Source organism: Pogona vitticeps, chromosome 11, assembly GCF_051106095.1.
Source record: "Pogona vitticeps strain Pit_001003342236 chromosome 11, PviZW2.1, whole genome shotgun sequence".
NCBI lineage: Eukaryota > Metazoa > Chordata > Lepidosauria > Squamata > Agamidae > Pogona > Pogona vitticeps.
The window spans coordinates 18,350,156-18,366,333 of NC_135793.1; the positions used below are offsets into that span (position 1 = coordinate 18,350,156).

The 16,178-nt window shown below is 40.2% G+C and overlaps 1 protein-coding gene across 1 annotated transcript in view; it reads left to right on the plus strand.

The window, feature by feature from the left end:
* The window catches only part of CUL4B (cullin 4B), a 30,461-nt gene extending 17,215 nt beyond the window's left edge, over window positions 1-13,246 (plus strand). The window contains exons 12-21 of the mRNA XM_020813406.3: window positions 1,141-1,333; window positions 2,223-2,327; window positions 3,788-3,898; window positions 4,751-4,836; window positions 5,287-5,394; window positions 5,973-6,086; window positions 7,921-8,026; window positions 8,101-8,273; window positions 8,811-8,963; window positions 9,429-13,246. Of these exons, the coding sequence (XP_020669065.3) occupies window positions 1,141-1,333; window positions 2,223-2,327; window positions 3,788-3,898; window positions 4,751-4,836; window positions 5,287-5,394; window positions 5,973-6,086; window positions 7,921-8,026; window positions 8,101-8,273; window positions 8,811-8,963; window positions 9,429-9,524 (1,245 nt within the window). The 3' untranslated portion in view covers window positions 9,525-13,246. The remainder of the gene's footprint in view (window positions 1-1,140; window positions 1,334-2,222; window positions 2,328-3,787; window positions 3,899-4,750; window positions 4,837-5,286; window positions 5,395-5,972; window positions 6,087-7,920; window positions 8,027-8,100; window positions 8,274-8,810; window positions 8,964-9,428) is intronic.
* The last annotated feature ends 2,932 nt before the right edge of the window (window positions 13,247-16,178 follow it).

Here is a 16,178-nt window from a genome sequence, read left to right on the forward strand (position 1 = left end):
CAGTTGTGTCCAACTCTAGGGCGCGGTGCTCATTCCCATGTCCAAGCTGTAGAGCCAGCGTTGGTCCGTAGACAGTTTCTGTGGTCACATGGCCAGCATGACTAGACATGGAACACCATTACCTTCCCACCATGGTGATACCTATTTATCTACTTGCATTTGCATGCTTTCAAACTGCTAGGTTGGCAGGAGCTGGGACAAGTGACAGGAGCTCACTCCATCACGTGGATTTGATCATATGACTGCTGGTCTTCTGACCTTGCAGCACAGAGGCTTCTGCGGTTTAGCCCACAGCACCACCACAACCATCTGCATTTATTCAAATACAGTCATGTCATCTTCTGGTTGCTGCACAATGGTGGAGGGCGGGTTTTCACTTAACTAGGGCTTTTTTTTTTTAAGAGTAGGATTTATATTACGAACCTCCTGAAAAATCATACCAGGGCTTATTTTCAGGTTAGGTCTTATTGTAATGGGAACACGGTAGTAGCAGTAGTATTTTGACATGTATCTGTGGCTGAACCCACAGACTGCAGACAGAAGACCCTGTGTTCAGCCTCCAGGATTTTTTAATGTTAAAAATTCATAGCTTGGCTGAGACACTTTGCCTGAGACCTTGGAAAGTCGCTGCCAGTCACAAAAGGCCATAAGAAGGGAACTTCTGGTTCTTAGGCCTAATCACGTCAGGAGAGTTTCCCCATCTGGCTCAGAGTGTTCCCTGACTGTTGTCCCTCAGACATGATAACAAAGCATTCAGAGATATTCAGTCTATCCTGGTGGAATGGTTTGTTGGCATATAAGGCAGTTCTGAAGCTTCATACATAGGCTTGATTTGAACTTTGTGCTGAGGTATAATTCAAAATTATTGCTCTGTATATATTTGGTAAGGTTACTTTGGAAATTTGAAGTATTGTGGAATAATAAGTAGGCTTTCAAGGCATGTATTGAGTCAGTGTCCAGTGTATATTGTGTCTTACTGCTGGCTGTAATATAGCAGAAGAATATTGTGTAAAGTAAAGCTGTTTTCATGGACTTTCCTTTGGTCTAAATCTTGCACCCTGTGTGCTTACAAACTCTGTGCTGTTTGACTGATCTTCCAGTTAGCAGTGTCATGTTACAAATGACATTTCTGTTTTGCAGGCATTTGGGAGCACCATTGTAATTAATCCAGAGAAAGACAAAACCATGGTTCAAGAACTGCTAGACTTCAAGGATAAAGTCGATCATATAATTGACATTTGCTTTTTGAAGAACGAGAAGTTTGTCAATGCCATGAAAGAAGCCTTTGAAACCTTCATCAACAAAAGACCAAATAAACCTGCTGAACTCATAGGTATATATATTCTGTCGTGCCATTAATTCCCCAAAGGAAAAAAAAATGGAAAATACGAGGGTGACTGGGCAGTTCAGTGGTGTAGAGCAGTGGTTCTTAACCTTTGTTACTCAGATGCTTTTGAACTGCAACTCCCAGAAACCCCAGTCAGGACAGCTGGTGGTGAAGGCTTCTGGGAGTTGCAGTCCAAAACTCCCGAGTAACCCAAGGTTAAGAACCAGTGGTGTAGAGCACTTGCTTGTCACCCAGAGGTTTGTAGAATAATTTCCTGGCTTCTCTGGTCAAAAAACAAATAAGCAAATGAAATGGTCAGATAGTAAATGTAGGGAATAACCTCTGAATTTGCATAAGGAGAATGGCTCCTAGTCGGAACAGATGGTACTGGGTTAAATGGAAAAATATCCAGAGGAAGGCAGGCAGGTGTAACTTGAAAGGGGAATGAACTTCAAACAAGGAACCTGTATTTCAAGATGCCCCTACAAAAGGTGCTACCGCAGCTTGACTATGTGGCCAGTTCCATTGGTCATGGCAAGTGCTATAATAGATCTCTTGTACAAGGTTTTGTGTTTAATCTCAACTCAGTTTTAATTTAGTTTGTGTGGCAGAGGTACGTAGCCTTTGTCTGAATTGGAAACTGGGTTGGAACCAGCCTGTGATCCAGACCCAATAAAAAGCATTTAGCAGTCCCTCGTGGACAAGGAAGTGGATTGGGAGGAAGAGTGTCTCTGGGCATGCATGATGTCTGCTGCAGGACACTTCTTATCTATTAGAACTAACAGTGGGCCAGCAGAGCACAAGTCTACTCTGTGCAGGGATACACAATTCAAATCTCATCACTCTTTCTCTTCCCCCACCCTCCCGGTTTTTCTCCTCCACCACCATCTCTCAGCTAAATATGTGGATTCAAAGCTTCGGGCTGGCAACAAAGAGGCTACTGATGAAGAACTTGAAAAGATGCTGGATAAGATCATGATTATATTTAGGTTCATCTACGGTAAGAACTGGATTCTGTTTTCACGTTAAACAACTGCACACATAAGCAAGCCTAGTTTCACAAAGCATCTTAATTGTAATTTGCCATCGTCATAGTTCCTTCACTGAAAGAGCTGTCATTTTACACTGACACTGCGTCATGAGACTTCAAATCCTGACTGAGGTTAAATACACCCAGTATTGGCGCACTTAAGACACTGGAACACTTCTATATTAAGGAATCTCCAGATGTTTCTAACCTAGCCTTCCCATCATGCCTGTATAATAATCATACAGTGATTGATGATGACAGATGTAATTTATAGTGCAACAACTAGTGGAGGACCTCAGGCTTCTCCAGTCCTTCTTTATGCACCAAATCAGTTTTTCAGGAATCTGACAACTGTGTTTTAAGAATAGGCAGCAAAAGGCATGGCACATACAGTACTTACTTCTCAGTTAGACTTCTTCCGTTGACAGCGCTGGGGTTAGGGGTGCTGGACTCCCATGGAGTTCAGGATCTGTGTATAACCTCCATCAACAACAGCCTCCCACAGACGCTCAGACTTTGATACATAGCCACTCCTCCGCCCAGGGACCGCCACTCACACTCACCGTCAACACCACCAGCTGCAGCATCAAGCCGTTGTGTCCTTCATCTGTTGTAATGTGTGTGTGTTATGCACTGACTTTTTTTTTTCTTCCTCCTTGTCCGCACTTTGTTTTGAATCAGCCCCACCTGCCCCCAGAGGAGGTTGCCCCATGGAGCTACCATGCCAGGAGAGGGGCCAAAAATAATCCTCATATAACCAAAACCGCACTGCTTGGAGCCATACAATTCAAGGGAGAAGTGTATATATGTATTAGTCTCATTTGTATGTCATTCTTCTGTCCAAAAACAGCACACAGCATAATTCAACAATCAGTAATATCAAAATACAGCAATCTAATAGCAAAATATTTCAGCACGGAAGTGATACACACATAACAGAAATTAACAGCTGCCACAGACTTCGCAAACAGTTCCAGCTTATATACTATACCACACAGTACTGCACCACATAATACTTTAGCACTGAAGTGAAAATATATTGTTTTTTTTTTAGCTTTTAATATTGTAAGCTATCTTGGGTCCTCTTTAAGAGAAGTAAGAGTATAAATATTTTAAGTAAATATTAATAAATAAGTGCTGAAATAACAGTTTGACTGCAAACTGATGTCCAGCAAATCATGCCTTTGGCTAGCAAGTAAATCTCCTGGGCAGCTACTTTGAGGAAAGAATAAAATTGGGAGAGTCGGCCATTCTGCAGCCTTCCACACTATCTCTCAGAGTAACTATCTGGATTTGGAGGGGCTAAATGGTTTCCCTTAAGAGGTATCAAGATGAAAGTCTGCATTACTCATCCATAGTGCTTGAACAGAAGCTTGAAATTTGTCTTTAGCACTGGAGTTCTGTAAAAAAACACTTTCTGTCTTCTACAGGAAAAGATGTTTTTGAAGCCTTTTACAAAAAAGATCTAGCAAAGCGGCTACTAGTAGGCAAAAGTGCATCAGTAGATGCTGAGAAATCCATGCTTTCCAAGCTCAAACATGGTAAGGTGCTTTCTGGGTTGGTTCTCAAGGTGATGGTAGTGCTTTGGTTTTTAAAGTTTCGTATATATATTTTGTATATGCTGATGTTTGCATATGTTTACATGGCAGTTTCTCAATATGCAGTCTTATAATAAATGGCCAGAAATGATAGAGTTCTCTCATGGGCTCTCTGATTCCCTATGCACTGAGGTTTTCCAGTGAAAAATTCCTTCTCAAGATTTGTGAGCCTGTCACCGTTTCTCTTTCTGCTCCAAATGAGGATCTTTAGCTGTGTTGTTTGTAAACAAAGTGATAGATCTGTGAATTCTGTATTGTTCCATGTATATCAAAAATGATCTCCATATGAATTTATACATGTACTGTATTGTCAACTTGTTTGGAAGCTGATTCATTAACAAGTGGCAGTAAGAAAACCTCTAACAAATGAAGACCATTCTTAGAAACAAATTCCATTTACTTTCTGTTGGAATCATTTTTGAGTAAATGGGCTAATGACTGAAAATTGTTCCACCCATCTGTTTTTTCTCTCCTTAGAGCTCATTGTGTATAAGAGATGTGTAAAACATTGTGTATAAGAGATATGTAAAACTTTCAGGGTAACTGTGGCCATTCTTTATTGTTTGTGATGCACTGGTTAATGCAGCTACTCTTCTGGAAATAACCTGATAGGAACAAATTTCAGCAATTTTGGCCCAGGATATTTTCTCTTTAGTTAGGATTTCACTGCAATCATAATCGTTCCCTTGTTCAGTAGTAAGTATTGGATATCTTGTTAATTGCACACTATAAATCATCTGCTGGTAGTAGCAAAATGAAGGTAGCAGGAATTACGATATAACTGTTCTGTTACAGAATGTGGAGCTGCTTTCACCAGCAAACTTGAAGGAATGTTTAAAGACATGGAGCTTTCTAAAGACATCATGATACAGTTTAAGCAGGTAGGGAAACCAAATCTGCTCATGTTATTTTCTTTCCCCTTGATTCCCTGTGGTTTTAGAACGATCCTGTAAATAGATTTGTAAAAGGAAGAAGAAAAAGATGATGATGAACTTACTATTTCTGAGGGGCCTTTCCAAGTACTTACTGTATATTCTGCAAGGCAAATTTATAATAACATTTCATGTTTCGATGACTAAATTAAATTGGGCCAGTGGGAGGTGCTTCAAATTTCTGTTTTCTTACAAATCACGCTGCATCCTGTTGGTCCAGTGGCTGCTTGTCATTCTAATTTATTTCGCCAGGTTGTTGTAGGGCACGTTTGAATCTGAATCACATCATTCTAACCTTTTTGGAGGGGAGGACAAGATATAAGTATGGAGGAAGATGGGAACAAGTAACATGTTTATACATCTGTTTGGTCATTCCCTCTGTTTTTATTACACCTCTAGTATATGCAGAATCAGAATGTACCTGGTAACATTGAGCTCACCGTGAATATCTTGACTATGGGCTATTGGCCAACCTACGTGCCTATGGAGGTCCACTTGCCCTCAGAGGTAAGATAGCTGTGCAGCCTTTCCAAGCTGAAAGAGTTCACAGCAGTGTACATGTTAAAATTTGCTTTAATAATTCAAAGGAAAAAAATAGCTTGCGGTAATCTCAGAAAACATCTGCAATGCTACTGGATCAGATTTTTAAAAATATATTCAGTTATTAAGTAAGAAAGGTAAATGTTAGCCACTGTCTCTAGTGTCATAAAAACACATTTTCTTAATGTTTAAAGACTGTGTTGATAGGAGAGGGTTGACATTTACTGCAATTATCCTTTTCTAAAGTATATAAAATAACAATTGAGTAGACTAATATTCATAATGTGAAAGGTCATAGGATGGTTAAGATTCACTCTGAAAAAGCAGCAGTCCTAAACTAGAAATGACAAAACACTCTTCAGTCTCTTTGGTTATAAAATGCTAGTCTTAAAGAGACTTGGATAATCAAACTTATACAAGCACAGTATTAATGCGAGTTTTGAACTCAAAACAGTTAAAATATAGAGAAGACTGGTGTGTAGATTAATGAATGACAGTTGGAGGGGGCTGTCATGGATTGAAACTCGTATTTCTGTTCTTTCTAGATGGTAAAACTGCAAGAAATATTTAAGACATTTTACTTAGGAAAACACAGTGGCAGGAAACTTCAGTGGCAATCAACATTGGGACACTGTGTGCTCAAAGCGGAATTTAAAGAGGTAATACTTATTTCTGATAGAAGCCCTTTTGTAGACCTGAAATATAAAAAGGCTTTTTGAAGGCTCTTCTTGTTAAGAATAGTTGACATCCAAGGAGGTCAAAAGAATGAGCATATAAACCATTCTTTCTCAGTGGTGGCCCCATCTCTTTGAAACAAACTTTCAGCAGAGGTTTAACCTCTATGTTTCTAAAGAAATGGGCAAAATTTGAACCTTTAAAAGTGGCTTTTTATTAATGTTGACCTGAGATTTTAAGTTGTGTAACTGTTTATTTTTATTTAAAGTTGGGCTTGCTTGTGGCAGGGGACTAATTTTTTTGTTGTTGATTATAAATAGGTTTGTATGGTGTTGTATATTATTTAACTTACTGTTGCACAGTTCCCAGAGATTGCAATGGACTATTGTGGTAAGGGGCACTATGCAAACTACGTAATACATAGATACATTTTGCAACTATCTATGAAAACAAGACCTTTCATGTGCCCTTAAAATGGACAAATGGACAATAGGTATTGACAAATTTAAAAATATCTTTTTCCACAACCTGGACCTGCACTCAGCATAGGTCCAACCCAACTAAAGTAGACCTTTTAAAACAAATATGATGTTGTGGAGAATTCTTTCAAGAAGAAGCCTGAGTTTTGTTTTATTGTTTTATAGGATCTTGGCTAAAGGTTGGAAAAGTGTATGCCTTTATGTATTTCAGAGAATGGCTGCTTTGCCATGGTTCAGAGAGGGACACCCTATACCAGGCTTTGCTATACATATGAAAATACGTTGGCCATTATATTTATATGATGCTAAATTCTAAAGTATCAGGTTATATTCCAGAGTTGCAGTGAGGGGCATCTCCCCACTATTCCTGTGCTGCAAATTAGATCAGCGCCCTAGCTAAAATCCTTTTGGCAGCCCTTTAACCTGCAAAAAGGGCTTAAGTCAAAGATCTCAAAAGTGCCTATGGAGTGCTCACTCAGACAGCTTGAGAGTCCTTCGTGCTGCCCATTTAACATCTCTTGCCTCTCCTGGTCCACAATGTCTCGGGATGCCTCTGTAAGGCAGGGAGGAGGGGTCCATGGCTGTTGATGCCAACCTGCTGCTTCAGTCACCTTCTCAAAGGTGTTCAGAAATGTCACCGTCCTGTCCCATTTTACTCATTTGAATTGGAGGTAGTCCTTGCATCAGTGGGGTACCACCACCTGGGTCACTCCAGCCATTGAGGATAGCAAGTCAGCTTACGACTGCTGTTGCACAGCAAACAGCTGGTCTAAGATTTCAGTTGGCTCTAATGACATCTGCTGCATAAGTCCCTGTTGTTACTCTGCAAACCGGAATAGCAGGTGTTCCTGGGCTTAGATGGGGGGGGGAGAGGCGGTTTCCATGTCCACATTCACCACCACTGAATGTTCCCCCAAGTCTTCCATTGCAAAGCTGTTGACCCACCTAAGGTAGTTGGATTCTGTTGTCATTTCACCCTCTTGCTAGAGAGTCTCTCAAAGAATTGGACTTCAAAAAGAAAGAAAAGTTTTAAAGTTGTCATTGCTGCTTTCCTCTATTGTGGGAGGAAGTTGTCATCCTCTGGAGGGTCCAGACCTCTGCTTCCAGTCATCAGAGACAAGCAAACTGCCTGCCTCTTTCTGTGCTGTAGCTGGGTTGGAACAGGGGCCATCAGAGTGTTTCAGCTGTAACTGCTAGCTGTAGTTTCCCCGAGTTCTTATTTTTTATTTTGGTTTCTAGCATTTTGCTACAAAGATAACACAACTGAGAGACATTGTTTCCTGTTTTCTAAGTAAATGTAAACATGTTTATTTTATTCTTTTTCCCTTCTTCCTAACAGGGCAAAAAAGAACTGCAGGTTTCTTTGTTCCAGACTCTAGTGCTGCTTATGTTTAACGAAGGTGAAGAATTCAGCTTAGAGGAGATCAAACAAGCTACTGGGATAGGTGAGTATTGGAAGCTGCTTGTGGCTTTTAACTGTTAGCAAGTAAAATATTAAACTGCCTTCTTCTGTTTGCAGAGGATGGAGAGTTGCGGCGGACGCTCCAGTCATTAGCCTGTGGCAAGGCAAGAGTGCTTACAAAAAGCCCCAAAGGCAAAGATGTGGAAGATGGGGACAAATTTACTTGCAATGATGACTTCAGACATAAGCTGTTCAGGATAAAAATCAATCAGATCCAGATGAAAGAAACGGTATCTGCTTTGCTTTCAGATTTGCTGCCATATCTTTTCCTGGGCACCTGGTAACACCTTGAATCATCCAGAAGCATTACAGTGATAACCAAGTTAATTCTTGCTTTCCATTTTGGAACCACTGGATATGCCAGGAGTGGGGAAGGGTGTGAGTGGCTGATGCAGACTGTCTTGGGTTGGACTGTTAAGACTTCTGGGCATATCACATGTTCAAAATATGATATAGCATGCATGGAACCACATTTTATTTCCTTTTCTTTCAGTATCTTGTTCAAAACCATGGCTAAGTATAGCAACACACTCTTTAGGTAGAGCTGATACTTGAGGCAGTGCAATTGCTTCTGAACAGGTCCAGAATTTTTCCCCTCTACCATACAACGATCACAAACCAGGGCAGGGACTTTGTAATGGTGAGGCATGGCCCAGCAAGGATGCATCACTAAGGCTTTTTTATATACAAATGGGCCAAATCAACTACTGATTGAAATTAATCCATATTTGGGTTCCTAATGTGAGCTCAACTTCTGGTTTCTGCAGGTAGAAGAACAAGCGAGTACTACGGAAAGAGTTTTTCAGGATCGGCAGTACCAAATCGATGCTGCCATTGTGAGGATCATGAAAATGCGCAAGACACTCAGCCATAATCTGCTTGTGTCAGAAGTGTACAACCAGCTGAAATTCCCAGTCAAGGTAGAGTTAGCGGTATTCTTATTTTACTCGCAATATATTCTTGTCTTGTATCAGAGTACGTTTTCAAAAACAAAATACGTTTTCACTTGATGGTCTAACTTAGCAAAACTTTGGAAGATTTAACCTGCCAGTAACTTTCCTGTTAAGTGCTACTTACTGGCTAGGCATTTCCCCCATGTAGTGTGCTAGACAGACATCTGTCTGTGTTTGGGCATGAACATTTTCATGTTGGGGGCATAGCAAATGAAGTTGGTAAATCTTCTGTGCTAGGAATAGGAAAGGTACCTGAATTTTAATGCCTTTCCGTTTGTAAACACTTCCATGCACCTGAACCAATTGGGTTAAGATAAGATCCTAATCCTTCACTTTTGTTTCCTTGTTGTTGTTGTTGTTGTTGTTGTTGTTATGGCCATTATCTTTACTGAATATATGCCAAAGTGACCGACTTTCTTAATTGCTTTACAGCCTGCTGACCTTAAGAAGAGAATAGAATCATTAATTGACAGAGACTACATGGAAAGAGACAAGGAGAATCCCAACCAGTATAACTACATTGCATAAACACACAACAGGCCTTTTCTGTTTTTCTTTTCTGCACATTCAATGTTCTACTTGGTTGCTGGTGGGTAAACAAGGCTGTTGATCCCATTAAATTAACCTTTTTTTCCTACTACCAATGACTGAAATGAAAGCAATGTAATGGGGAGGGGGGGAACATAGTAGAGTGGACTTTTTCCGTGGCTGTCACATGCCCATTTGAAGAGTAGTATTTACATTTTTAAGAAGAATGCTGTTGAACTCTTTGCATGATATTCAGTATGATGTGCAGAAAACTGTAAGGAAGTACCTGGTCCTTGTGATTCTGTTGGTCCCCCAGGTCTCAAGAGAAGCCTCTCTTTAGCAAACAGCTCTCTTCCCTTGTTTCCATCTCAGAACAATGAGAAGGTAAAATTAACCTTTTTCTTTTTTAAAATAACACAGCCTTTTAAAAATGCATAAACTGCATGCAAAACTCTTAATTCCTGTACAGAATGATTGGGTATGTATATCAAACAGCAACATCTATATGAATTTGGCTTTCCCTCGGGATAACAGTAGTCAGCTTACAGTTCACCGAGAGTGCGAAACTGGTCCGCAGCCATTGGAAAGAAAATTGTTGCAACGTCCAAGGTTGTGAGATAGCATAAGCTGTTTATTGGGTGAAATCCTGGTGCTTAGCGTGGCCCATCGCAGCTAGCAGAGTCCCATTGAATTAGTGGGGATTTAGTAGGTCAACTCATCCATAAGTGCCACTGATTCAGTTGGGCCTACTCTAGCTACAGCTTACTTGAAGCACCAGGATTTCAGCCATAAATTTGCTGCCGGCGCGATCTGTGTTGCAGAAGCTACTTTTGAGGTTTAGATTACTGATAACTCCCTTCATGATCAAATGTAAGAACTTTTGAAAATAAATACATTCTTAATGTAAAAGCTGCTATGGGGGAGTAGCTCCTCCCCCTTTAAATTTTTTTTCTCAAAGAAGGGCCTTCTAAGTCAACATGAAACCCAGAGTTGAAGGATACCAAAGGAGTTGATCTGCGTTTTCTTTTGTTTCCCCACTCAGACACTACAAGAACTTCAGTGATGAGTTTTGTACTTTTCTTCTTCTTTTGCACAGTCCGACACTGCTTCAGCTTAAACCAGGGGTTATAGAGGGGGCTTCTCATAGAGGAGGTTTGCTGTCACCTTTGCCTTAGCAGTGACCTTGCTCTGAAGCACGCTTGGGTAGTTTTGGACGTCCCCATATGGTTGGACTCGCCGTTTCCATCAGACCTAGGCAGCAACAGCCCTTGGCCAGAGACTATCCGTCACTATCTGGAGGGTCACAGGCTGCCCACCCTAGCTCTTTTCACCAGGGTGCCACAAGTTAGCAAGTCTACACATCAGACCCTCCAAACAAGCATAACCTGAGGAACATATAGGAGTGCTTAGAATGGTAGCAACAGGGTCCATTAAAGATTATGTATGATCTCAGTCATCTGGAGCAACCTGGTGGTTGGGTTTGTTTGGGGTTTTTTTTTCTGTTTTTACTCCTAGTTTTTAGAGACAAGCTTAGCCATGTTTGTCTCCAGAGAGCACACTGTATGTTATATTAAATGATGTCATTTTAATCCAAGGAGGTTGCTTTAACAGCTGCATTAGTTCTTTACTTTTCAGACGTCAGCCAAGGGTCCTATTTAAGAGAGGCTGAGGGAGGTTATTACTGCTTGAACCCATGCTGACAACCACAATTGACCCCCATCACTGAGAATGTTGTGATGGTCTTACTTTCAGGCCCCTTGTTTCTTCTCTCTACATTCACTGCATGGGAACTTCTGGTCACCCATCTCTTCCCCTAACCTGCTCACCTGGAGCAGTATTCCCAAAACAAGAGAGGAGTAAAGTTCTAAAGCACAAAAGCTGCCACTTGCAGAGCCCTGGATGAGCTTCGCCAAGAGAGTGGAGTGCGTGAGAACTCTTGGCAGGGAGGGAGAAGCAGCTGGCGTGAAAGGCACTGCAGGTTGCTTTAAAGCATTTATGTCTCCCTTGCATCTCTTTTCCTGTGTACTTGATGGTTCTTTTTTATTTACGTAAAAACTCCTCTGAAGGGGAAACAAAAGCGACTGTAGATGGAAAAGTAGCTGAATACGAAAGGAACGGAAACATAAGTTGTTGTGTAATTTTGTGTGGTCAGGAGCCATGGAGCAAGCTTTGTAATTTCAGTCCTTGCAGGGAGACGGAGGGAGGCAGTAAGAATAATTTTAAAGATGGGATTTAATTCATACCAAGCCACAGTACTTCCGAGTAATAGAGATATTGATCCTGTAGCTAAATTCATCAGCCCCTCTTTTTTTGAAAACTTCTGGGCCATTTGGATTCTTCTGTTTGTTTTCCGCTTTCTTGCATTTTTGGGAATCCCTTACGTAGAGGGTTATGTTAATAACATCATTATTGAGAACGTGAGCAGAGTGTGCTCAAGGTCATGCTGGAAAAAGCAGACGGCGGTTGATTGCCCTTCCTCTCCTATATTTCCCCAGCAAGCATTTTTACAAGCGCTGTCCCTTTCTACCCTGATTGGTGTTGAACTTCGGCAAAAACTACTTTTCCAGCCATACTGTCCAGCAACGTTTTTCCCTTTTGTCTTTGTTTTGTTTTTTTGCTGGAATCATGTGCCTGCTTTATTGAGCCATAAATATATTTATAATAAATTTATATATGTATAAATAACACCTTTTCTTTGCCGTGGGCTTGGACTCTGATCCCCACAGCATGTTTGGCCATACATTTTTAAAAATCTCTTTCTTGCATGCAGTTTATAGCGGATTCATTTATAATAAATTGCAGTTTATTCTAATAAATATTTTAGGTTTGGGTTTTTTAAGGAAAAAAAACTTTCTACCCAACAAAATGAATCATTACTATTATTTTCTTTCTTGGCTGGTTTAAAATAAATTTAAGAAAGCAACCGTTCTGTTTCAAATCTAATGGCAAATGTGTTGTTTGTAAAGATTTTTCTGTTCTCTAGCTTACACAAAGGTGCCAAAGTATTATAGTTTATTAAAACAAAAAAAAAAAAAATAGAAAATGGTTAAGTTTACTTTAGCTGTGGTTTACCTTTTTTGCTTTTTCAGATGCTCATTTCATGTTTTTGCGCGTGTGCGCGTTTCTGTGTGTCTGTGTGTGTCCTAGTCTCTTTATCTTCTAAGAATACCATCTGTCCCAACGCTTTCTCTTTAAAACAAATGTTTTTGGGTTTTGTGCATTTGAAAATACCACTTTCATTTTTAGTGACTTCATGTAATAGAAAGAGCATCTCCATCTTCTTTTTCAAAAATGTTTAAAGTTCTAAGAGTACAGCAGCATTCAAAAATGTAATATACTTTTTGTATAAAGACGTTCTCCAGAAGAGTACCTTTGGAGTTTGGGGGTGGGAAGAGCAGACGGCAGCAGGGATGGGGCCAAAGAACCCTGTTCCTTTTAAGAAGCCTCATCAGTGGGCTTTTTAGAGTATAAGGTTGTGCTTGTTCACAGTATAGAAATGTTCTATTTACGCAGGTCTGCAAACAGGGCATGTCAGCATTGCATCCTTTTATGCAAAAAAAAAAAGTGAAATATTCAAATGTTTCATAAGAAGTCAGTGGATCGGGCACAGAGAACCTCTTCTTTGGTAAATAATGTAAATACATGTCCTTTAAAAAGAGTGAGTCTGTTATCTAGGTATTTTGTGTCATTTAATAAATAATAAACAGTTTTGTGTTGCTAAATTCTTCATTTTGTCATATGTGGTGTGAAATGTAGTTCATTTGTGTTTCAATGTGTTAAATGTGTTGTGTGTTCTTGAGAGGTGGGATTCCTATTGCACCTCTCTCAGAACTGATTGTTTTCTTTGTTCGGTTTCTCTTTCTTTCTTTCTTTCTTTCTTTCTTTCTTTCTTTCTTTCTTTCTTTCTTTCTTTCTTTCTTTCTTTCTTTCTTTCTTTCTTTCTTTCTGTTTTGCTGTAATTGTTAAAATGTCTCATATATAGAAAGGCAAGTTGAAATGTAGCTGAATAAAATCTGAAGGGGAGCTGCTAAAGTCATCAGCTGTTGGGATGCCCAGTCCCGACCGTAGTGCAGTCTTGGTGGTGTCAAAACTATTGAAGTTAAAATAGTGAGAAATGAAAGTATCGAATCACAAAACTTTTTGAAAGGACGGAATAATCAAGAGACAATTTCTAAGGAGGAAGAGGAGAATAAGTCAGGTCAGCAGCTTTCAGCCGCTTTCATGAGAATTAGTCACTTTCATGCCTACAATTCAGATCCATGCCCCCCAAAAAGGCACATTCACACCCCCTTTGCACCAGACCTACTGAAAGTGGTAGCGTGGTCAGTGTTAAACAGCCTATCCGAGCAAGGACAGTTTCAGCAGCAATGTTAAATCTTATTAGTTTGTTTATTCCTAGTTCTATTGTTGGAAATGAATTGTGGTCTTTAATACAAGCCATCATGGAGATAAAAAGAAGCATCAGAAATGTGGACTTGCTAGGGGATGATGAGAATTTCTTGGACCAGGAGGGTTACCAATGAAGAAGTCCTAAGATGAATGAATAAAAACCAAGAAAACATAAAACTAATGACAGGCAGAAAGCTAAAAGTCTGAAGTTTCATCCTGAGAAATGAACAGATGGTTACAGCTGATCATTAAATTTAAAAAATGGGTGAAAAATGCAGGAAGAGTAACTTGTTGACTGAAGAACCTTAGGAGAGTGGTTTAATGCAAGCCAATGCCCTAGTCAGAATAGCCATGATAACTTTCTATCCCTGGTCAGAAGGGAACATGATGAAAAAGACTAACTCCATGCATAACCAAATAGCACATATAAGTATAATTCTTGTTTTGTTCATTGATTCTGATTGTCTTGGCTTGATTTCCCACTGTTCTCTCAAAACGGACACATGTCTGGTCGAACAGGATTTAAAAGACAATGCAGATCGAACCATGAGAAGCTAAAAGAGTTAAACAAATTATTATGTTAAAACACAATTGTATTAACATGTACAGTATTTACAAGCCCATTGGTAAGGAAGTTGCAGTGAATTACTCTAGCTTGTGGGGGGTGAGGGGATTTCTTCCCTGACCAGGACAACAGGCAGGGGGCCAGTTTAATGTAACTTCCCTTAGCAGGGAGTTCCCACACCCTTTGAGCAGCCACTGAGAAGTCTTGTCCTTTCCCCACTGGAATCTTAGGGTGGCCTTAGGTCTGCTTTTGGGGAAGGTGGTCCTCCCATTTCAAGGGCTGCTCTACTTTTTGACACGTAACTAGTTGCTCTATCCCACTCCCAAGTGAGTTTCTCTGGCCAGGCAATGATTTGAACCCAAGCCTCTGTACTGAACACTCCACACCCAACACCACGCTGCTCAGGCAATACCTTCCTTAGACTAATAAAATCTCAAAGCAGGTTCCCTTTTGATTAACGCAAAACCCTTCATCAAGCTCGACTTTGGGAGCGAAGAAACACCCCCCAACTCCCTAATGTCTAACCATGGTGCTTGCGTAGGTTTGTTTAAATTAGCCTACGAACATTTAATACAAAATGCCTTCCCTTTTTTTGGTGCTGCTTGTCCTCCACACCGTCCTTTTGGCTGAAGAGTGCCCTCCCTTTGGGCAATAATAGGTCAGTGCCAACTAACACCAAACCAAGTTTCTGAAGATGGAGAAGGACCTGGGATGAAGATTCTGGAATGTTTTCTAGTTTGTGTTTTCCATGCATTTTGTGCTTTTCCTGTGCATTGCAGAACATATCTGTTCGGAACTAAACAGATTTCAATGGAAAATACTGCACAGTGAAATGTGACTCTTGAGACTCCAACCTTCAAGCCTCTGTGAACTGCTGGAGCCTTAGTCCTGGTTGACAAGTCTGACAGATTCCTGTGCCTCTTAAGTATGGCTGAGCCTGGATCTGGCCCTTTCCAAGCCCACCCTATTTGAGCAAAAACACATCGGATTGAATTTCCCTTCTTTTCCTGCGGCCTCGAAGGTAGGGACCCTTTCCAACGGTGGGAAGGCGAAGGGAGGTGGAAAAACATCCAACTTCTGTGCCCCATCTGAAATTCTGCTGTGAGATGGGGGGGAGTGATGAAAACCAATCCCTTGCACAAATGTTAAAGGTACAGAGGGCAAGGAAGGATCTGCAAAGCCTTTTGAACCAACCCTTCAGCGCGCTTACAGTATTTTAATCCACTCGTGTTCGTTTGATGCGTGTGCATTTAAAACACAAGCCAGAGCGGAAGAGTTATTTCCCATAGGGTGATCACTGTAGGTCTGATGCCAATTTTTAGAATATATATTTTAATTGCATTTTAATAATTTTGCCCGTTTATTTTGCCTCTTTATTGTATTTTAAATGCTGTAAGCCGCCCAGAGACCTTCGGGTAGTGTGGGCGGCATATAAGTTAAATAAATAAAATAAATAATAAATAAAAAGCCTGCTTTAACAGGCACATTTAAAACTTCACTATTGTGTGTGCCTAATAATAATAATAATAATAATAATAATAATAATAATAATAATAATAATAATAATAATAATAATAATAATAAAGTTTCCTCTCTGTTAACTTAATCAGCCGGTTCTCCTATTCATTTAAGGTTCAAAGAAAAGGTGGTGTTTGGTGTTTTTTTTCCCCCTTCCTGGGTCTCTGGCTTCTCTGCTTGGC